Raw genomic sequence first — 20604 nt, 5'->3', positions numbered from 1 at the left:
TGGTACTTAAGTACAGTACTTGAGTAAATGCACTTTGAGCAAAACAAATCAAAACATCCAAAAGTCGTTCTGTTGCATTCTTTCTGTACAGCGTTAACCATGTGTAGCAAGGTGCCTGAGAACGTAAGGAATGATGTAATGGAATGTGTGTGGTGTGTGTGTGTGTGTGTGTGTGTGTGTGTGTGTGTGTGTGTGTGTGTGTGTGTGTGTGTGTGTGTGTGTGTGTGTGTGTGTGTGTGTGTGTGTGTGTGTGTGTGTGTGTGTGTACCTCAGATTTTTCCAGGGTGGGGATGTTGTCATTGATGTCCAGGACTTTGACCTCCACTGTTCCTGTCCCTACTAGGCCCCCGGATCCCCCTCCCATATCGGTCCCCTCGACGACCAGTTTGTAGAAGTCGATAGTCTGTTGGAGGGAAAACAGGCGTCTGATGACATGTGATCATACTGTGCAGGGTGAGTCAGACCTTCAGGGCTGCTGTATATTGTTCCTTGATTGAACAGGACATACTAAACTAAAGTATTTTCATCCCACCTTAATTCAAATTATGTAAAAACCCTGGGATCCTGAAACTATCAAAACACAGTCTACTTGCTAACATGCCTTCTAGACATCTGCAGCTAAAAGATTAGTAGTCATAATAATAATAATAATAATAACTGGGATTTCTATAGCGCCTTTCAAGGGACCCAAGGTCGCTTTACAGGAATAGGGCAAGCACAAACAAAACAAAACAAAGGTCAGACAGACAAAACAACAGATAGATTTAAGGGCCGAAAGCCTTGATGAACAGATGGGACTTGAGGGCCCTTTTGAAGGCGTCCACTGTGGGGATGTTGCGAATCTCCGTAGGGAGAGCGTTCCAGAGGGTGGGGGCTGCCACACTGAAGGCTCTGTCCCCGAAGGTTCTCAGTTTGGTGCGGGGGGTGGTGAGCAGGCCAGAGTCTGAAGACCGCAGGTTCCGGGGTGGGGCATGCGGGTGAAGGATGTCCGATAGGTACTGGGGGGCAAGGGCATGGAGGGACTTGTAGGTCAGGAGGAGGACTTTATAAGTTATGCGGAACTTGACCGGCAACCAGTGGAGGTGGATGAGGGTGGGAGTGATGTGCTGCCAGGGCTTTGTGTGTGTGAGGACCCGAGCTGCACAATTTTGGACATACTGGAGCCTGTCCGGGGTTTTGTTGGGAACCCCGAACAGGACACCATTGCAGTAGTCCAAGCGGGTGGTGACAAATGCATGCACCAGGGTCTCGGCAACCGACTCCGAGAGTGACGGTCGGAGTCTGGAAATGTTCCGCAGGTGGTAGAAAGCCGATTTGGTCACAGACTTGACGTGGGAATGGAAGGAAAGGGTGGAGTCGAGGATCACACCCAGGTTGCGGGCTTCAGGAGATGGGGAGATGGAGCAGCCGTCGACCTCAAGGACGAAGTCACCAACCTTCTGGAGCAGTGCCTTGGGTGCCACAACCATGAGCTCTGTTTTACCGCTGTTCAGCTTCAGATAGTTTGAGGACATCCATGTCTTGATGTCATGCAGGCAGTTGATGAGAGACTGAGGGGGGAGCTGGGCGGATGGAGTGGTGCTGAGATAAAGTTGGGTATCATCAGCGTAGCAGTGGAAGTTGAGTCCATGATGTCGGATGATCTGGCCGAGGGGGAGCATGTAAATGGTGAACAGGAGGGGGCCAAGTACAGAGCCCTGGGGTACACCGTGGTGGACTGGGGCCGGGGGTGAATTTGAGCCACTGATGGAGACAAACTGTTTCCTGTTGTGGAGGTAGGATGTAAACCAGGACAGCGCTGTGCTGCAGAGAGGTCCAGGAGGATGAGGATGCTGAGGCGGCCAGAGTCATCATAGGTTCTCTGTCCCAGTCCATCACTCAGCAAATGTCTTGATATTCGACCAAAACCTCACCCTAGACAAGCTCAGACTATTTCTTACTACCAGTCAATTTGATTACTCTCTCCTCCCCGGCATACATTTCAAAATGTTTCAGCTCAATCAAAACTCTGCTTTTGAATTTAACTCAAGTTGGAAAAAACGACCACATCACAGGAATGCTGGCTTCCTTTCAGAAGCCCTGAGAGGCAAAGCTGGAGTTATGTATCAGACCTCTTATTGCCCCATGTCCACTCCCACAACCTGAGATCCTGGGATGCGTCGTTGCTGGTTGTTCTAAGGTACAGATTGAAACGGAGACACCAATCTGACAACAAAGAACTGACACAGACGGACCCGACTGTTGCGTCGCCTCACGTCTCTGCGTCTTGGCCATGTGTCTCACTGGAACACACCGCAAAGACTTCAGCCGACGGCCAAGAAGCACGTACGAACAGCGCATGCGTGAGTGGCAATACCTCTCCTTACCAGCAGGCGGCGGTAGTGTGTATTCGTCATTCAAAAGAGGCAACCGGAAGACAGACTGCGTGATAACCGAGAGAAGAAGAACAGACTGCGTGATATAAACAAACAACAAATAGCGTGTGCGTTCCATTTTCACTCTACAGCGAGAAGCTCACGGGGCTTTCCCGAACCTGAGTCGAGAGCTGGTGTTAAATGAAATCTCACATTTGCCTTCTTAATAGTTTGTTTGGGTCCCTCACTTCCGTTTCGCTTCTCATGCACTGATTCGCTAGCTGAACAACCAATCGGAGGGATTTCTTTGACCGGGTTTTCGGCCGAAAAGGCGTCGGCACGGCTGAAAAGACACGACGGTGGACACACCAATCTGAGTAGGGCGTGTCGACGCTCATCGTCGGCCCGACGCCCACCAACGCCGATAATCGGGTTGGTGTGTCCGTGCCTTTAGCTGTAAGGGCTCCTGGCTTTGGAGCAACCTGCCTGAGGAGATTAGGGCTGCACACTCTTTTATGGTAAATGGACTGTATTTATATTTCACTTCGTCCAGTTTTTACGAACCCTCCAAGCGCTTTAAATTATTCGAGTCATCTTTCACCCATTTATTCATACAGAGTAGTAAGAAAACATTCACACACATTCACACAACATTGGCTTTGCCGTTGGGAGCGACTTGGGTAAAGTATCTTGGGATACATCGACATGGTGAGGGCTGGGATCAAACCCACACCCTTCCAGTTGAAAGAACACCACCTTGCAGCCACTCTGTGTTAAGCATTATTCTTTTGAAAGGTGCAGCAGCACATGTGAGATGTGTTTGATGTACAACGACCAGAAGCCTCACCTCTCTGTCCAGGTTTTCCTCTTTGACGTACAGTTGGCCCGTCGTTCTGTTCAGAGTGAACATGTGACCGCTGCCTGCGGGCTCCTGGCTCACGATCCTGTAGCTGATCTCACTGTTAATTGTTCCAGGTTGGTCCTTATCTTTCGCCTTGATCTGCATAACAACGCTTCCTGCAGCAAACGGCACACACCATAACATTTCAGAGGATCTGTTCACAGCTAGTATTCACATGCAGTGTTTGCCTTTGTTTAACTTTTGAGTTAATTAAAGATGAAATATTACAGTATGATATAGTTTAGACCAGTGGTTCTCAACCTGTGGTACGCCTTGGAATCAGACATATAAAAAAATAAATAAAAATAATCCTTTTTTTTTACATTTTATTTAACCTTTATTTAACCAGATGAAAATATTGAGACAAAATCTCATTGACAATGCTGACCTGGCCAAGAAGGCAGCAACGTTACACGTTCTTGCACAGACATATACAATACAGAGAACACAACTACGTAAACAAAAAGACGAAAAGCAGTCACTACATTGTGCACATTAGGACAGTAAGAAAGATACACTACTTATTACTGCAAGAGCAGCTGGTGGTAAGGACTTCAGACAACTTCAATTTAAAACAGGCACATCAGTTTGAGGCTTGATTGAATAACATTAATTAAAAAATAAATCATACTATCAAAATACTACAACGAATGAAAATAAGCTTGAGATAATTGAAACTGTGGTTTGAATAAATTCTTATAGGCTATTGTTGTTTTTAGATTTAGAAAAAAAAATTTCTGGCGTTGCTATTGACGACCATACTACCCGCGAACGATTAGCGAACGTTGCAAGCAAGCTAAAGAAAGAAGAAAGCTGAATGATGTTGTGAGAGAGGTACAGAGGAGAATATCACCAGCCAAAGTGAACAAGTGAATGAGGAGGACAGTCATCAACGAAGAAGTGACTCAGGAAGAAGGCATTCGCGCAAAGAATGGAGAGAAGGCTGTGGCCGAGGTCAAAAGCCGAAAAAGCACACACTTGTCCTTAATCGTTATCTTTTTTTACTTTGCCACCACAGAAATGGCGATAGCAAACATCAGCAGACTGAAGACGAGCTATTAGCCCTTAGGCTCATCTGCTCCTGGAGGAGTGAGTGAGTGAGTGAGTGAGTGAGTGAGTGAGTGAGTGAGTGAGTGAGTGAGTGAGTGAGTGAGTGAGTGTGTGAGTGAGTGAGTGAGTGAGTGAGTGAGTGAGTGAGTGAGTGAGTGAGTGAGTGAGTGAGTGTGTGAGAGAGAGAGAGAGAGAGAGAGAGAGAGACCTTTGTACATGTAGCTGTGGCTGACAATAAATAATGTTATTATGATACATTTGCCTCCGAGTCCTGCATGAAGTGTGCATAGACTGTAACAGTCTATCATTGGTCATATGGTGGTACTTGGAGAGAGAACTATTTTCTCAGGTGGTACTTGGTGTAAAAAGGAGAACCACTGGTTTAGACAAAACGCTTAAGAAAAAGAAACCGCTGCAAGATGCTCAAAACACAATGAAAACGGGGAACCTAAAAAGTGATGCACACAGCTAGGACCAGAGCGCGGGTGTTTCTCAATCACGAGGATGCTGGCTTGGTCGTCGCGTACTTCCAAGTCACTTCCTTCAGAAACGAAGCAAGTATACTTCCAAGCCATGGCTTTGGAAAACGAAGAAGAATGGAACAGGCTAACAAGTGTGCCACTCTCTCTAACGGTTTCAACATAAACTGTACCGAAAATAAATATAATACCATATATATATATATACAGTATATATATAACATAATATAATATTTACCAACACATGTTCTACGCCACTACATACTTACATTTCAATGTGTGCTGCGTCGGTTCAACCATTCTCCGCAAGGGTTTTTGAAATTGGTCCGTGCGCAAAGCATTGTGGGTATTTTAAGGACGCGAAGTCTACCCACGCGCAGCCTCGACATTTTCCCCAAACCAAGGACGCGGCCTCGGTGGAATTCCAAGTATGCTGGAGATTGGAACGGTCCTTCGGCGGGACTCGATGACGTAGCATCCTTGAAATATTGGCTTGGAAGCCAGTATCCTCGAGATTGAGAAACGGCCCGCTTGTTGGCGTTCGGGGATTATAAAGTTGTCTAGCTGTCACTGTTGGCAGAGTAAGCCTGTTTCATAATTGTGTGCTTTGTCAGTATATTTATAATATATGGCTAGGTTAGCTACGTTAGCTAGTTTACAGCAGATCTGCAATATCATCGGAAGGAATCATGCCATTACAGCACATGTTAAAATATGCCGATAAAATTAACAATTTATGGCCGAATTTATAATCCCCGATTATCAACAAGCGCGTTCGACCCCAGCCGCGTGCATCACTTTTTAGTTCCCCCGTTTCCGTTGAGTTTTGAACTTTGCAGAATTTTTAAAGCTGAAGTGTCTTCTACATAATGTAAGGCCGTTGTAACGCGTTGGCCCTGTTGGCTAGACCCTCCAGAAAAACGCGATTCTGCGATCGCAGAATTTACCGCATAATCGGCAAAATGGCGCATATTTATCAAAAGGCCGCATAATCCCTGCATTTTTCCACACAAAGTTGAGCAAAAAAAAAAAGTTAACTCGTCTTGACGTGAAGTAGTGATGATGATGATGATGATGATGATGATGATGATGATGATGATGATGATGATGATGATGATGACGCGACGTCATCAGCTCGCGCATCACAGATGGTAAACAACACCGTAGAGTGAACGTGTGGAGCTCACGCGAGAGAGAAAACACCAAGATGAAAAAATCTAATCCATTTAATTTAGCGACGGACATTTCTGCTAAAGACGGGGCAAAGCAGTTCCCGATGTCTCGCACGAAAGACACTGTGTGTTGGAGCATAAGAGAACATCGACGGTGACGACCCACTTTGATTCGTTCAAACATTCGAAAATGCATTCTGCTGCTGCGGACAAGAAAGCCAAACAGCTCGCGTTCACCGAGGCATCGACCTCCAAAACCCTTTCGAGGGCTACAAGAAACGAGGTGAGAAGCCTACAAGATTGAAGCTGGCAACGAACGAGTAAATGAAAACAGAATGAGGCGGAGAAGTGTGTGTGTGTGTGTGTGTGTGTGTGTGTGTGTGTGTGTGTGTGTGTGTGTGTGAGAGAGAGAGAGTGTGATTAAAATAGCCCAATTGCTTTTACAATAAATAAACATTGAATGTGTTTAATTGAATAGGAAAGGGGCTTAACGTTAGTGGCAGGTTGTGTGCGAGAGAGAATAAATAAGACAGCCCAACATTTAAAAAAAAATCTATTCTTTTTCGCAACTTTCTGCAATTTCACCGCATAAAATCGCATAAAAACCCCGCATGTTTAATCGCATAATCAAGGGGTGTCTAGTTGGTTACTGTCGGTATGGGCTATCAGGAAAAATAAGTACTTTTAGAATATTTATATTGTCAACCTTTTTTATTTAAATTAAGTTTTAAATAAAGGACTTTTTTGTTTTTAATGTTGCTTTACGGATTTAAGTCAAACGTAAAGTATGCGAGTACTTTGACCAACCCTGATGTGGACTGTGTTTTGGTCACTTTTGATTGACAGCAGAAATACACAGTAACACATTCTGAGTTCAATGAGAACTACCTGGTTTGCTCTCCTCTGCAATGTTGCCCATTTGCAGCTCAAAATAAGGAGGGTTGTCATTCTGGTCCAGAACCGTGAATGCCAGTGAGACATCCTCCTCTGCTTTCGTCCCATCTTTGAACCTTGCGACCCCTGTTAGCTGCATGCGTTACACGAAGAAACACTTTACTATTGATCTTTGAAGATAGAATACAGACAATCAATTCAATGTTGCTTCACTAGATTTCTTCCGGAGCATTTTTGAGCAGGTTTGTTCAGAAGAAAGAAAATTAACTTTCATCCATTGCCTGACGGTGGATGTCACAGCTGTCACATCAGCACTTTCTTATCGCTGCTGTTGTGTGTGTGCCAAGCCTCTTAAAATGCATACCTATTAAACTAAACTGTAATGCGGAAGCATGTTTCGTCCCTATGGCGCTTGGTTGTCACAAATGCGTTTCTTAAGGTCTGGGAATTTAAGCCAGGTAACTTCCTCGTTCAAACTTTACATACAGGTTAATCGCTACATTTATTTGAAGCTTCGTTAACATTACAAATCTGCGTGCACAAAACGTGGACAATCATCTGAAATATTTGGCCGTTACTAGTGCCTTCTTTATTTGTATTCTCTTTGCTGCTATAACGGTTTTTAATCACTGTTTTAATCCCTGCTTACATGTATTAGTTGTTATTTTTAAATGCATTGAGAAGCCTACCAAATCTCATCTATAGTATCTCAAGTATAATAACCTCTTATGATCTGATCTGAAACAATATATGCACAAGGCTAGGCTAGTGACATTCAGTAAAGCTCTGTGGCTGAAGCAACGTGAGAGTATTCTCCCTCCAGTCTTCCTCGGGTTGCAGGACAGCAGAACTTTAAAGAAAGACTTACATTGTAGAATTGGCATTTCTCCCGGTCCAGTAATTCAGTGATGCGCACAAACCCAGTGTTTCGGTCCACGACAAAGAGATTGAAGGGTTCCTTGTCAGCTCCTTCTCCAGCGAGAAAATAGTCCACCGACTCACCTAAGTCTTTATCCGAGTGTATCTGACAACAAAACACAGACAGAGGAATCATGGACTCGCTATTCAGGTGTTCCTCTCATGTAGTGTGTTATTTAGGTTTTTGTGAATGGTCTGCAAAGGCTACAATCCCGGAGTTCCCTGGGAGTTTCTCCGCCCCAAATGTCCCCACCTGCCTGCCATTAAAAAAATAAAGACACATTTGCATGATAGGGCTTCTTTAACAATGTTATGACGATTGCTGTTTAAATGTTCAATTCGAACGCTTGTTTGGCTATCGTTGAACCAATAGCACCTTTGAAGGAGACGCCAAGCCAAGCTTTCAAACCAGAGTTCTATTAAGAATCTTTCAATATTTTATTCAGGACGATAACATCCATATCCTGTGTGATGGAACGACAGTAAAGTGAGTTGATTGAAACTGTACCTAAACCTCAAACTTCAGTCCACCATTAGTGTTGCAGGACATTCAACCGAGGCCACTTTGGTTTTGGACCTTAATGAATTAAGGCTGATCATTAAAGTTTTTTTAATTAATATTTAAATATTCTGTTGCTCACTGGCTCTGAATACACATACAGACAAACCATGAGGGGGGTGGGATGTTGATCAGTATTGGCTTAGGATGGGCGTCATTACGCGTCTCAACCAATGAGAGCATTTGGGGCGGGCCTAAGACTGCTGCAGCACTCACATGAGCGGAACAGAAGGAAAGTGGCAGGACAGAAACATGGACATTTGACGGCGGAGTTATTTGTAAACACTGAAAAGTTTAATTGTCTTCTCACTGGACTCTGAGGGTAACTTGTCTCTCTTTAACTTGATAACATGTTAAGTGGCACATAGCTTTGGTTTTATATTTGATTTGATTACATTAAAGGTGGGGTAGGTAAGTTTGAGAAACCGGCTCGAGATCGCTAGAATTTGAAAATACACAACCGGAGAAAATCTACCTCTTCCTCACAGAGCCCCTCCTCCACACACCAATGCGCACATGACCAATGAGGGCACGAGATCAGTTTGTGCCCCGATGGAAGGCTGACAGGCAGGTAGGCCATCCAATCCGTTGTAACCCAGCTAAACGGATTGGTTGTACTTTTTACAGTATTACGGCTTCTACAGATGACATTTTTTTATGGATTTGTTGTCAAAGCACTTCAGATATTCATTGCTATCGGGATGTTAAGAGCATTCCATGGAATATAACAAAAAGTGTATCTCGAGCCGGTTTCTGAAACTTACCTACCCCACCTTTAATTAATGTTGATGTTGAGATTTACAAGAAATGTTTTTAACTGCTACTGTGTTTACATACTGCTGTTAAAAAGCACATTAAGTGTTTGCAAACCAAATGTTATTGCACTTTTGTTATAGATACATTATTGAATTTTGCGCATTAATCGAAGAAAAGCATGCGATTAATCACGGTTAAAAATGGTAATCGTTGCCAAGCGCTAATTCATAGCAATACATATTTATCACTCTGCACAAATAAAAGTGAATAACAGGTTTGCTTGGGGTACATATTTGTACTCATAAATCACCAATGCAGGCGTGGCTTCTTACATACACTTCAATACCCTATTTCTTATCTCAGCGTTTTTGGGGACGTTCTGTTAAAACGCCCCTCGTTAGCCTGTACTGCAGCCCGGGGCCAAACCACCCAATAGCAGCTGAGGACTGAAACCAGTTTAAACAGGTTGGCTCACTGCAGGCAAAGTGGTGACAGCAACAAGTGTTTTTATTTAGTTTTTTACCATCGAAGCTCATCCAGTCTACACATTATAATGACTGTGTGCAAAGTGTGTGAAATAATATTTGGATCAAACCTTGGCAATGAATTCCTTGTGTCGGTAGTCGGTGTTTTCCATGAGCTTGGCACGAGGAATGATCCACTCCCTCTTCTTCCTCCTCAGGGTCTTTGGCCTTCTCGGTCCCGACTCGGCACTGAGCACCTGAAAGGAAACCACACGGAACAATTTCATTTGCTTTTGAATGTTTCATTTTTTGCCAATTATACAAATATGAAATAACATTGTCAAACTGTTCACACAGTCAGCAGCTTCAAGGTGTGAAACAGGGCAATATGATTATATATCACTTTAGTTATGAGTGATCCTTCCTTCCTCAGAATTAAGACGAGCTCCAAATATAAAATATATTTCAACGCTAAAGCACCAACTACATTTAAGAAGCTTGACTTTAAACATGAACCACTGTCGGGAGCTAATGATTAAGAACAAAGGTGATGTGAGGGCTTTAAAGACGACAGCACAGGTCAACATAGTTGATCAGCCACAGCCTGAACGTGTGGGGAAGGAGATCAGGAACAGCATAAGCTGATTCTGGTTTTGAGGCAGTGGCTCCGGTGTTCAGTTCACTTTCTATACGTCGCACTGGAAAATATCCTCAGAGAACACACAACTATTTCTATAGCTATGCTGAAAATACACAACTGTTCACCTCCCTCAGACCGAATGATATCAACCCTATCGGTAAACTGGTCCAATGCACATTAAGCAAATACAAACATGTGCTGTAATTCAGAGAAAGGTGAAAACATTGAGAGACAGAGACGAGTCGAGTAACCAAAGTAAAACTCTAAGCATGCCTCGAGATCCAGATCGGGACTTTGAATCAACACGACATTAATGCCTCATTTATACCAGCTTAGAAATTGTATTCGCTTCAGTTCAACCGATTCTCTCTGAACGAGATAGTGAGAGAATTGTAGCTGTCTTTGTTTACGAGCAGACTGGTTTAGTGGAATGTTCATACATTTTTTTACTCAAGCAATAAATCATGTAGAGATTGTGCAGCGGCATGTCCACAGAGCAAGGCCACGAAGGCTCCAATGGACTCCCTTTACCGAAGCATCCTCTTATTCTTCATCGAATATATATAATTCTTTCTTCCATCTTTTACTGTGCTGAGCCCTTCCATGTATGTCCATGTGTTGGTTCTATGTAGCGCCCTGTAGATAAATAAAGTGTGTGTTGGTTGTGAGTGTTGGTGTGGGTTATTGGAGCTCTCATGTTATGGCAGACGTTTTTCCTGTACATATAAATCAACTTCTGAGTTAGTGTGTCAAAACACAGCCACGCCCACATGTGCAGGCAGTGAAGAACAAGTGACGTCATGTTACAAGACAACGTGACAAAGACATGCATCCAAGTTAGAATGAATTCAACTTTAAACAAAACATGCACATCAAGGTAATACTGATGATACTTCACTGACGAACAGTGCTTTCATTCAAAGGGTATTCAAAGCACACGCAACTGAAGCAGTGGACCAATTAAATGCGGGTAAACAGAGACGAAGACAGTGTTCAAGATGTCAACATTATAAGGCAGGGGTGTCCAAACTACGGCCCGGAGGACAACTGCAGCCCGTGGTCCATTCCGAATTGGCCCGCAGCAAATTCTAAAAGGATAATGAATGATGGCCCACACCTGAAACTTCTGCGTCTCTTATATTGTACTTCTTAAATATTTACATTTAAAAAAAGATATTACACATTATTCATTGTAGCCCGATTTTCAAATAACTTCAGTAAATTAAAGTTGACAACAAATCTTAGTTGATGAAAAAGCCCAATAACTTTGTTTAACACATATTTCCCCTTAACACGCCCCCCCGCATTCCAGGACCAGGAAGGTGAAATGAAACGCATCCATATCATAAACCCCCCCCCGATACATTTGGTTGATTTTGCGAACTTATAAATAAACTTATCAGGCATTATAGCTCTAGTGAGGGGCCCAGCCTTTCGTATGTTTTTCTATATGTGGCCCTCAGTGAATAAATTGCAAACTAGACCACTTAAAAAATAAACCCTGCAAAGACAGGTTGCATTCTGCCCTGCAGCATGCCCCAGTGTGTCGATGAATACTCACCAAAGCCAGCACTAACAGCAGCAGCAGGCCCACTTCTGAGAAGGAGAGGCGAGCCATGACTGCAGCCAAGTTGAGCCGGCAGCAGCTGTCCTATTATCCACGGGAATCCCACTGAGGACGAAGCCACGAGCCTTGCATGTCTTCGATCAGAGACACACCTTTGTCGAGCCCCCACCCCCTGCTGACTGCACCTGTCACATGATTGTGTTTTACTGTAAGGCGTGTTTGCTCACGGATGTACAGTTTGCCTCGGGGCATTTGACCACGCTGACAAGGACCAACATGCTTTCCTAGAATAATCATTCTTTCTTATGTCAGTTTGTCTCGTACACACAGGGCCGCCTTAATACACGGGCTGACCTGGGCTGAAGCCCAGGGGCCTACGGAGATCAGGGGCCTATCATGAGCCAATAAAAAAGTAAAAAAAAAAAAATGTATTTACATTTTTATTTTTTTAAAAAAACATTTAAATAAACAAAGTCTTGGCTTTCAGAATATGACACTTTTATATCCAAAATCACACGACAAATATATTTTTGAAGCTTGTAAAGGGAAGATGACAGCTCTCACTCGCCACTCACTCCTCCTCCCTCCGGCTGACATTATGAATGTAAGCGTATAGTAATCATAGATAACACGGCAGGGTCCGTTACAGTTTGTTTTCATCTGGTTTCAAATAAACAAAGTCTTGACTTTCAGAATATTAAAATGGTTTCAGCAAATTCAGATGATAAATACAACTTTGGCATAATTACAAGCGGAGAACGGAGTAACTTGACGTCACAGCAGGCATAACAACAGCCGGTTCTTCTCGAGAGGGTTTTCTCCGGGAAACAAACACAATACACACAAACGCAAAAATACACAAACACACACACTCGCGAGCTTCCCCCAGCTTCCCTCCGTAGTATTTTGATCATTTGCTCCACTAATCAATCAGATCGATGGATTCCAGAGATGACTCCGAAACAGTCACTGGGCACCACTTAACAGCCAATCAGAATGAGAATATGTTTCAGATGTGACGTATTCAAATTGCGAGTGATTGAGTGACAGATGAAGGTTGTTTAGGAGAAAAAGTTTGAGAAGAGAAAGTTTGAGAGTGGCGCTCGGGAAAGGAAATTGTTGAGGGAAAAGGAGTTTCGAGACAAGCAGCTATTACAAAGCATGCCGAAGCTTCCAGGTGATTTTAAACCTGTAGGCCGGGATGAGGAGGAAGGACAGAGGAGTTCTGTACCGAGCGGCAGCGGTGCCTCGGAGCCAAGTAGGCCGTCTGGTTCTGATAGCGATGGAGTAGCGGGAGAGGAAAAACAGACAGGAGGGAGGGAGGGGAGGAGATGGAGAGGAAGACGAGGACTTGCTACGTGGAGGGGAGCCAACGGCAACCGGACAGATACATGAGGGAAGCCCGATACGTCACTCATCTGGAGGAGAGGACCAGGCGCGCGTAGAGCAGAGTGGAGAACAGTGGCGGCTGGTGGAAAATATTTTTGGTGGGGCTATTGATAGAGTGAGTAAAACATTTTTTTTTGGGACAAATGACCCCTTAAATTAGGACTTCTGGTGATGTAATGGCGCGTTTCCAGTGCAGCGTGGAGCTTGCTTTAATGCTGCGTTCAGACCGGACGCGATGCGAATATTCGCTTCGCTCTAAACGCTCCTATCGCATCGCTCTAGTCGCTGAGTTTCACCGCAGCTGTCAGCTGTGTTTACTCGCATCATTCAAACAAGACGCGCTGGCTCGGGAGCTACAACAACATGAACATATTTGACCGTGATTAAATTGTAATACACGTTTCTAAATGATGCCGACGTAGCAACATACTGATACCGGTTAGTAAAAACCATGAATTAATGCTTTGACAAGTCTGCAGACAGACGGCAGGCGAAAAACCTTTTAGAATGCTTGTTCCCTGAATGGAGCTTGGCTAAGCTAACGCTATATATGCTCCGACCGTCAACACTCACAACAACGGCCTACAGACATAAATAAACCAGCGACTGTATTCTCCATGACACAGACAGTCTGTGGTTTGTACTTGTTTAACTTTTGTCTAGTTTCTGAACAGATCGTATCTGTCCCCGGCTGTTTGAAGAGCAAGCATGTGAAACAAAAGATAGCATTTACCTGTTTGCATCCAGCTAGCAATGTGAGAAGCCTTGTTGATACGTTTTGTCTTTTTCACGAGCCTGCTGTGATATATACAAATCGGGTTGGTCCGGTCCAAGGTCTTTAAGTATCAATTTATCTCCCAAACTTCTCCTTTCAAAAGGATTGGAGAGTAGCTCTTTGGCGGACCGAGGTTCCGGCGACTCCACCTGCACACCATTCTCATCCAAATACTGCGTCACCTTGGTCACTCACGAGTCTAAAAAACAAATCACGTCAACGCACGTAAGCAACATGGGCGCCAACGTGAGCGCCCACGTGACCAAAATATTTGACGGCGCTGATTGGCTGAAATTATGTTTCGGCGGCACAGTTTACTATTGAGACTTTTGCAACCTGCTGGTTGCTGCTGTTTCGCTCGGGGGCTCTGCCCCGTAATGATAAACTAATGCCATGGGCAAGGCCAGGCAGGAAACAGGTGACTTATCAGTAACTTTAGACATCGTAACACCATTTTAAACGAGATTGTATTGTAGATTATACATTTTTGTGATACTAATTGTATGATATTTACCTTGTTCATTAAAAATTAAAATATAAAATATATATTTTTTTTAAATATATATTTTTTTATTTAATATTTTTTTTTATTTTTTATTTTGTATCTGGCAAGAGGTGGGGCGGCGCCCCTAGCGCCCCTATGGGCCGGCCGCCACTGGTGGAGAAGTGCGATCACAGAGCCTGCCGAGGCTATCAATTACTTTCATTTGTTGTTTAAATAGGGGGCCTACAAAACCTATCAGCCCCAGGGCCTGATGGCAGGTTAAGGTGGGCCTTTCAAGTTTGTAGAGAAGTGAAGGAATGAGTTCTCCCCGTAGGTTATAACAGCCTCAGAATACGATGTGTTCTTTTCACAAAAGCCAACACCAAGTCGATGTTATTTCATGTTTTGAGCAACTTACTATTCCAACAAGTCCTCCAACTCATACGACCAAATGGGCCGATTGTGCAAGCGCTTAATACGTCCTATAATTACGTTTTAAAGTGTTCGCCCTCTAGTGCTCCCGTTGAATGCAAACGTTACAGATGGTCGTTTATTCACAAATAACCCTCTCTGGAAAATCCTAAATTGTAGGATAGTTTGGCATTAAAACGCTTTTCGATTAGATTTCTGGCGAGAAGTGTATATTGTACTTTTAGAATCCACGTCCAGTCGATATGTAGGATCTACAGTTTGATGGATGTTACGAAGATGATTTGAGGTATGCGGCAGCCTCCACGTGAAGCTACGGGTTGAAAACAGAATTTCCGGTCTCATAATAAAACCAATGATCATTTATTTACATATTAGCATGTGTATCAGTAAACCATTATTACATAACATAACAAGCCAAGTCTTCTCAGTCTGCTCCAGGTTTAATTGTACTGCCCTTTATTTGAAATAGCAAAAGTGTAGCATCTACAAGTAAAAGTAAAAGTACTTATATATAAAACCCTTACATTGTAATGCACACCCAGGGTTGTGATGGGGTGCTGATAACTGGCAATAGAACCATGTGCATATATTTTCTTTCGATCTGTTCATTTTGTGAAGGCCTGGGGTGGGGCCTACAACTGTTCATACAAGTAAGTAGAATCAACCAGAGTCCACTAAGCATGAGGCTACACTCCCACTTAAACAGCAGAATAAAAACACATGGTCCCAAACACAGAAACAAAGTCCCATGGCAGCGGCAGCCACAGCCTGCCACATACAGTCAATGCAAATAAACACACACGCCGGCTAGAGCTGCTCTCCACACAGCGCTCGGTGTCGCAGCCCCCACCCTCGGGAACGCTCTCCCCTCTGATATCAGGAATGCCGACTATCTGGACACTTTCAAACAACAACTCAAACACCATCTGTTTACTCGGGCCTTTGGCCTCAGGTAAAAGGCAGTACCCAGCAACCTGTTCTTTTTCAACCTGTATCTGTGTGATTATTATTTTTGTTGTTTTGTTTCTATTTTAAAGCGTCCTTGGGTTTCTCGAAAGGCGCTATTAAAAATTGAAATTATTATTAATATGAATAGCTCCATCATTTCACTTTCGTCATTTCAGACCCGCGGGGGGGGGCTGATTCTCTGTCTGTTACTTTAGATCAGGGGTGTCAAACTCAATTTCATCTCGGGCCACATTAGCATCATGGTTGCACTCAAAGGGCCAGTTTTATATATAAGAATATATCAAAATACATATATAAATATTTAATATATATAAAACAATGTATTATATTACATTATTGCATTGGATTATTATCAGATAGGGGAATAACTTCATAATTAACTACGTCTGAAAGCAGAAGTCTAGGGCAAATCATTGAAAGTGTCTTCAGTGAGAATGTCACAAAATGATTTAAAAAGAAAATCCAAATGTGACATTTTGAAAAGTCAATTTCGGAGAAAAAAAGTCAAATTTGAGATGCATTGTGGGACATGAAGTTTATGGGCAACGTGCTTCTGTAAATCGTCATGTAACCGTATAATAAACATATTATATTCTTTACAAGCTCTTGCGGGCCACATAAAATGAAGTCACGGGCCGGATTTGGCCCCCGGGCCTTGAGTTTGACACCCCTGCTTTAGATGAAAATAAGGAGCCCCTCCCCACGCCCCTCTGAGAGAGATCTGGTTACAAAGAACTCAATGGAGCTCTAGGAGGAGATTCAGGTGATAAGGGAGGGGGGGGTTACCTTGTTGCTGATTGGCTAATGGTTACTCAAGACAAAACATCGTTATGACATCATAAAGGGGCCAACATCTGATCAGCTCATTTTCAGACAGGTTTTTATAGAAATGGATCAAAAAGAGAGAGAATCTTTGTTCCTGAAGGAGAGGGCAGGTAAACACTAGAGCAGCATGGAGCTCACACACAGGTGGAAAGAACCCAGACAATTACATAGTGGAAGAAAACACAAAGACAGGAAGTAAGACAACATAAAATAATTTTTCTAAATATTGAATAGAAATTTAAACAGAAGAACAAGGATCATGACACATCCCAAAAAGAGTCCAGCAGGGTGGGCGCAGAGGGTCTGGAGGAGGTATTCGTGGGGGAATGACCAAGGCCAAAATAGTTCATGGAGGAGGCTTCAGGTTGCTATGAACGGGGACAACACAGAAACAGATTCTGCATGACCAAAGTTGGGATTGAAATAAAAAAGGAAAGTGAAACTTCTGCTCGTCTCCCTCTCCCTCCGGTCCACATTAACGGTACGTCCACACAGCAGCTTTTCAAAAATCTTGAAAATCTTGGAGCTGGGCGTGTCAGCTTTTCAGCTCCGGCTCGGAGCTGGAGCTGAAAAGCGCTGGTTTTTCCTGTTCACACCGCAGCGGCGCCGGCTCTTAGCTCCGGAATCGGGTTCACTTCCAGCTCCAAAAAATTGTTGGTCTAGAGGCAAGAGCTTCGGAGCTAAGAGGTGGCGTCGCTTACGTCTCTCTCACGTCGAGGCGTGCAGGAAACTAAACCCACCTCCCATGGGTCGACTGTCATGCCTGCCTACAAGCAGTAGTGCCTATAAACACACTTTATAAAGTCAGGCAACACTAACCAGGCTTCGTGTGATTCTGTTTATTTGTACCTTACTTTGACCATCCGTTCACTGTTATCGATCATTGTGGAGAGAGGCAGACGTGTTGCTTTGTTGCAGCTATCGGATGCAAGTAGTCAGTTTAGCTTCGGTTGCTATGGTAACATCACCCGTTTTATACCAGAGAAACTTTCATAACAGCGTTGTGATACCAAACAGCGTCAATTCAGACTGACACACATTCACTTAGGCTAAGGGGAACTGGGGATATGCATCAGCTGCTTGTGTGAGTCGGACAGTGAATACTTTAGAGCGGCCGCTGCAGTGCGAGCTAACGGGAGCTAACGGGAGAATAAACTCCCGTGGAAGAGCAGCACTGCAGCGGTCGGTAAATGCTGCAGAAACACATTAATAAACAATGAACCACGGCACTCTGGAGCAAAGTATAAGGTTGGAGAAGTCGTTATTCAATTTATTCTGGCTTCGTGTGATTAAAAGCAACACGATCATCGACCCGACGCAGTTGTTGTTGTTGTTGTTGTGAGCGCCGTAATGGCTGTCGTTGGGGAGCAAATCAGCGATGTAAACGGTGACGTCATGACGCAGCAGGGGCAGCTCTCGGGCGCCAGTGGGCCGTGTGAACAGAGCGGGAGCTGAAAAGAGAAACCGGAGCTGAATCAGAAAAGCTCCCGCTCGGAGCTAGAAAGGGAAAAGCGCTGGTGTGAAAGCCGCATTAAAGCGCCGGCTGTTTCGGCTCCCAAGCGGCTCTTCATGTTACCACAGTTTACCACGGAGCCTCAGTTTCGCCGCTGCGAGGCTCTGGTGCTCGCAGCTCACTCGCGTGCTCCACTAGTATGGAAAGCCAATATGGAAAGCCTATTCGCGCGTAAAACGCGCGTTTTAAACAGGCGGATAGTGGCACGAATCGCGCACGTTCCATGTTGTCCTGTGGCAGGCACCGCCAATGTCGGGGAAACGATCCTCAATACTCCGAAAAGAATCCCACCAGACTCCTTTGCCCCTCCAACAGCGGGATGGATGTCCTTTTTCCTTTTCGTTATTTCAAGCGATAAAAACTCTCGATCTTCTCTCGAATTATTAATATTTTTGGACGCCCTCGGCTCGAGTTCAGGGCGTCCCGAGCTGAATAGGCAAAATGACGGCAAGACGCCCCTCTGGCGGAAACGCTGGTATTTATCATTCTTTCTGTATCAGAGGCTCGCGGCTAGCATGGCACCAAAGCTGTATCATGGCTACCTCCTCAGCTAGCTAGCTAGCTAGCTTCAAATCAAATGTCTACCCTGCCGTAGATACTGATTTTATTTGTACACAAGCCGACGTACCTCTGTATTTGGCTCTCGTTCCCTCCTGTTCTTTTTTCCGTTTCCTTCCCGTTGCACCTGAAGGCTTGGACCTCTTCATAATGATAATTGTGTGCCTCTCGTTGCGATCTCCGACACTTTCAGCTGGAGCTGCCGCATCACTTCGGCTGTGAGCCGCGGCCCGTGGGTGCCTGATAAGCGACCATCCCCCACTTTCATCACTTACAGTTACAGCGCCCATCGTACAGGGCAAATGAAAAATGTTACAGCGGTGCAAAGGGGGTTTACTTTATTCAATTATTAATGTAAATGTATTACATCAAGGGCAGACTTTTGTTTTTTCAGCACAGCGCCACCTCCAGATATGGCGCCCTAGGCTATGCCAAAAACCGGCCCTGAGTGCACTCACCAGTGTTTGCAGAGGTTCTGCTGTGTTGTTGAGAAGAAGCTGCTGGATTCAGTTGTTTCTTCAGAGAAACAGAGACGCTGTCTGGACCGCAGCTCTGCTCTCACTAAGTTTCTGTTTCAGTGTTGCTCCTCCTCTCAGTGTAGCTCTGTGAGTGAGGGTGTATCACTCTCTGGGGAGGGCATCAACACAGCTTTGTAACAAGAGGAGTTTTACTTTTAGTCTATTCTGAAATTTAAAAAAATTAAATTATCTGAAAAAAGTCAGAATGCTGAAAAAAAGGAATAAATCTAAAAGAAGTCATAATTTCCCCAAACATCTGGAAAGTCAGAATTCTAAGAAAAAAGTTAAAATTCTCAACGAGGCCGAATTCAGCAAAAAAGTTGTAATTCTGAACAAATTCGATTTCTCATAAGAAAATCGGAGTTCTTAAAAAATAATCTCAAAAGTCCAAATTCTCAAAAAAAACAGAATTCTGAATAAATAAGATGCTCAACAGAAACCGGAACGTCTTTGATGCACACACACACACTAAGACTGAATATCATGTTCTATTTAGAGCTAACGATTGATGAAGGTGTATTTGTTTTTGAGGAAAGTGCCGGGAAAGTATGGCATAGGTTGGGTGAGAGTATGTAATTATGGAATGGGGTGATTCTTAGGGATTGGTAATACTCAACCATTTTAATTGAGGTGCATAATGCTCCCAACAGATTTGGGATTTAGCCGGTATCTTTTCTCGATCACAACTTCTCCACATTTTGAAGTGTTCCCACATGTCAGAAGGAACTCTCTTCCTGGCTGGCTCCATAATGATCCATTACAATACCAACAACTCAACAGCAACAACACAAACTACAACAACTCAGAAATTGTGCAGAGACGTTATAAATCGCGTCTCACCTGTCACAATCGCGTCGAGGCAGTGCCACCTCATTGGAGCACTCAGACTCGTGTATTAATGGTATCATCTTCAGCATCAGTCTGTGTAGTTATTTATTGAGAGCATGCAGGGCCGGCCCTGACCAATTTGCTGCCCTAGGCAACATTTTAGCTGGCGCCCCCCCCCCCCCCCCAAATTCAAGTTCAACTTGATTTGGGGGGGGGGGTGTGTGTGTATGGGCGCTATACGCAATATAGCCGTAGTTCTGTTTGTATAAGATAATAAGATGTACTTTGTTGATCCAAAATCGGGAAATTGTGTTGTTATGAACACATTTTTTTTAACACAATTTCCCGATATATTTTTTAATTTCTAATTTATTTATTTTTTTCTCCCCAATTTCCGGCGCCCCCTATGGGTTGATGCGCCCTTAGCATTCGCCTATACTGCCTATGCCGAGGGCCGGCCCTGAGAGCATGTATTCATATGACCAGTTTGTTATGAACTCCTCCAAATGATGTAGCAGTATTCAAATCAGCTGTTCACACACACCCCAACATCATAAAC

The 20604-nt window shown here is 44.0% G+C and overlaps 1 protein-coding gene across 1 annotated transcript in view; it reads right to left on the bottom strand.

Annotated features, from left to right (window-relative positions):
* The window catches only part of LOC117448536 (desmoglein-2.1-like), a 30160-nt gene extending 18350 nt beyond the window's left edge, over positions 1–11810 (bottom strand). The window contains exons 1-6 of the mRNA XM_034085845.1: positions 11749–11810; positions 9679–9804; positions 7719–7874; positions 6845–6983; positions 3202–3371; positions 269–403 (exon numbers count right to left, since the gene is read on the bottom strand). Coding sequence (XP_033941736.1) covers positions 269–403; positions 3202–3371; positions 6845–6983; positions 7719–7874; positions 9679–9804; positions 11749–11805 — 783 coding nt within the window. The 5' untranslated portion in view covers positions 11806–11810. The remainder of the gene's footprint in view (positions 1–268; positions 404–3201; positions 3372–6844; positions 6984–7718; positions 7875–9678; positions 9805–11748) is intronic.
* Positions 11811–20604: the final 8794 nt, after the last annotated feature.

The sequence above is a fragment of the Pseudochaenichthys georgianus genome, chromosome 6 (genome assembly GCF_902827115.2).
Source record: "Pseudochaenichthys georgianus chromosome 6, fPseGeo1.2, whole genome shotgun sequence".
NCBI lineage: Eukaryota > Metazoa > Chordata > Actinopteri > Perciformes > Channichthyidae > Pseudochaenichthys > Pseudochaenichthys georgianus.
The sequence above is the reverse complement of the archived record's forward strand: the minus strand, read 5'-3'. Positions and strand labels throughout refer to the sequence as shown.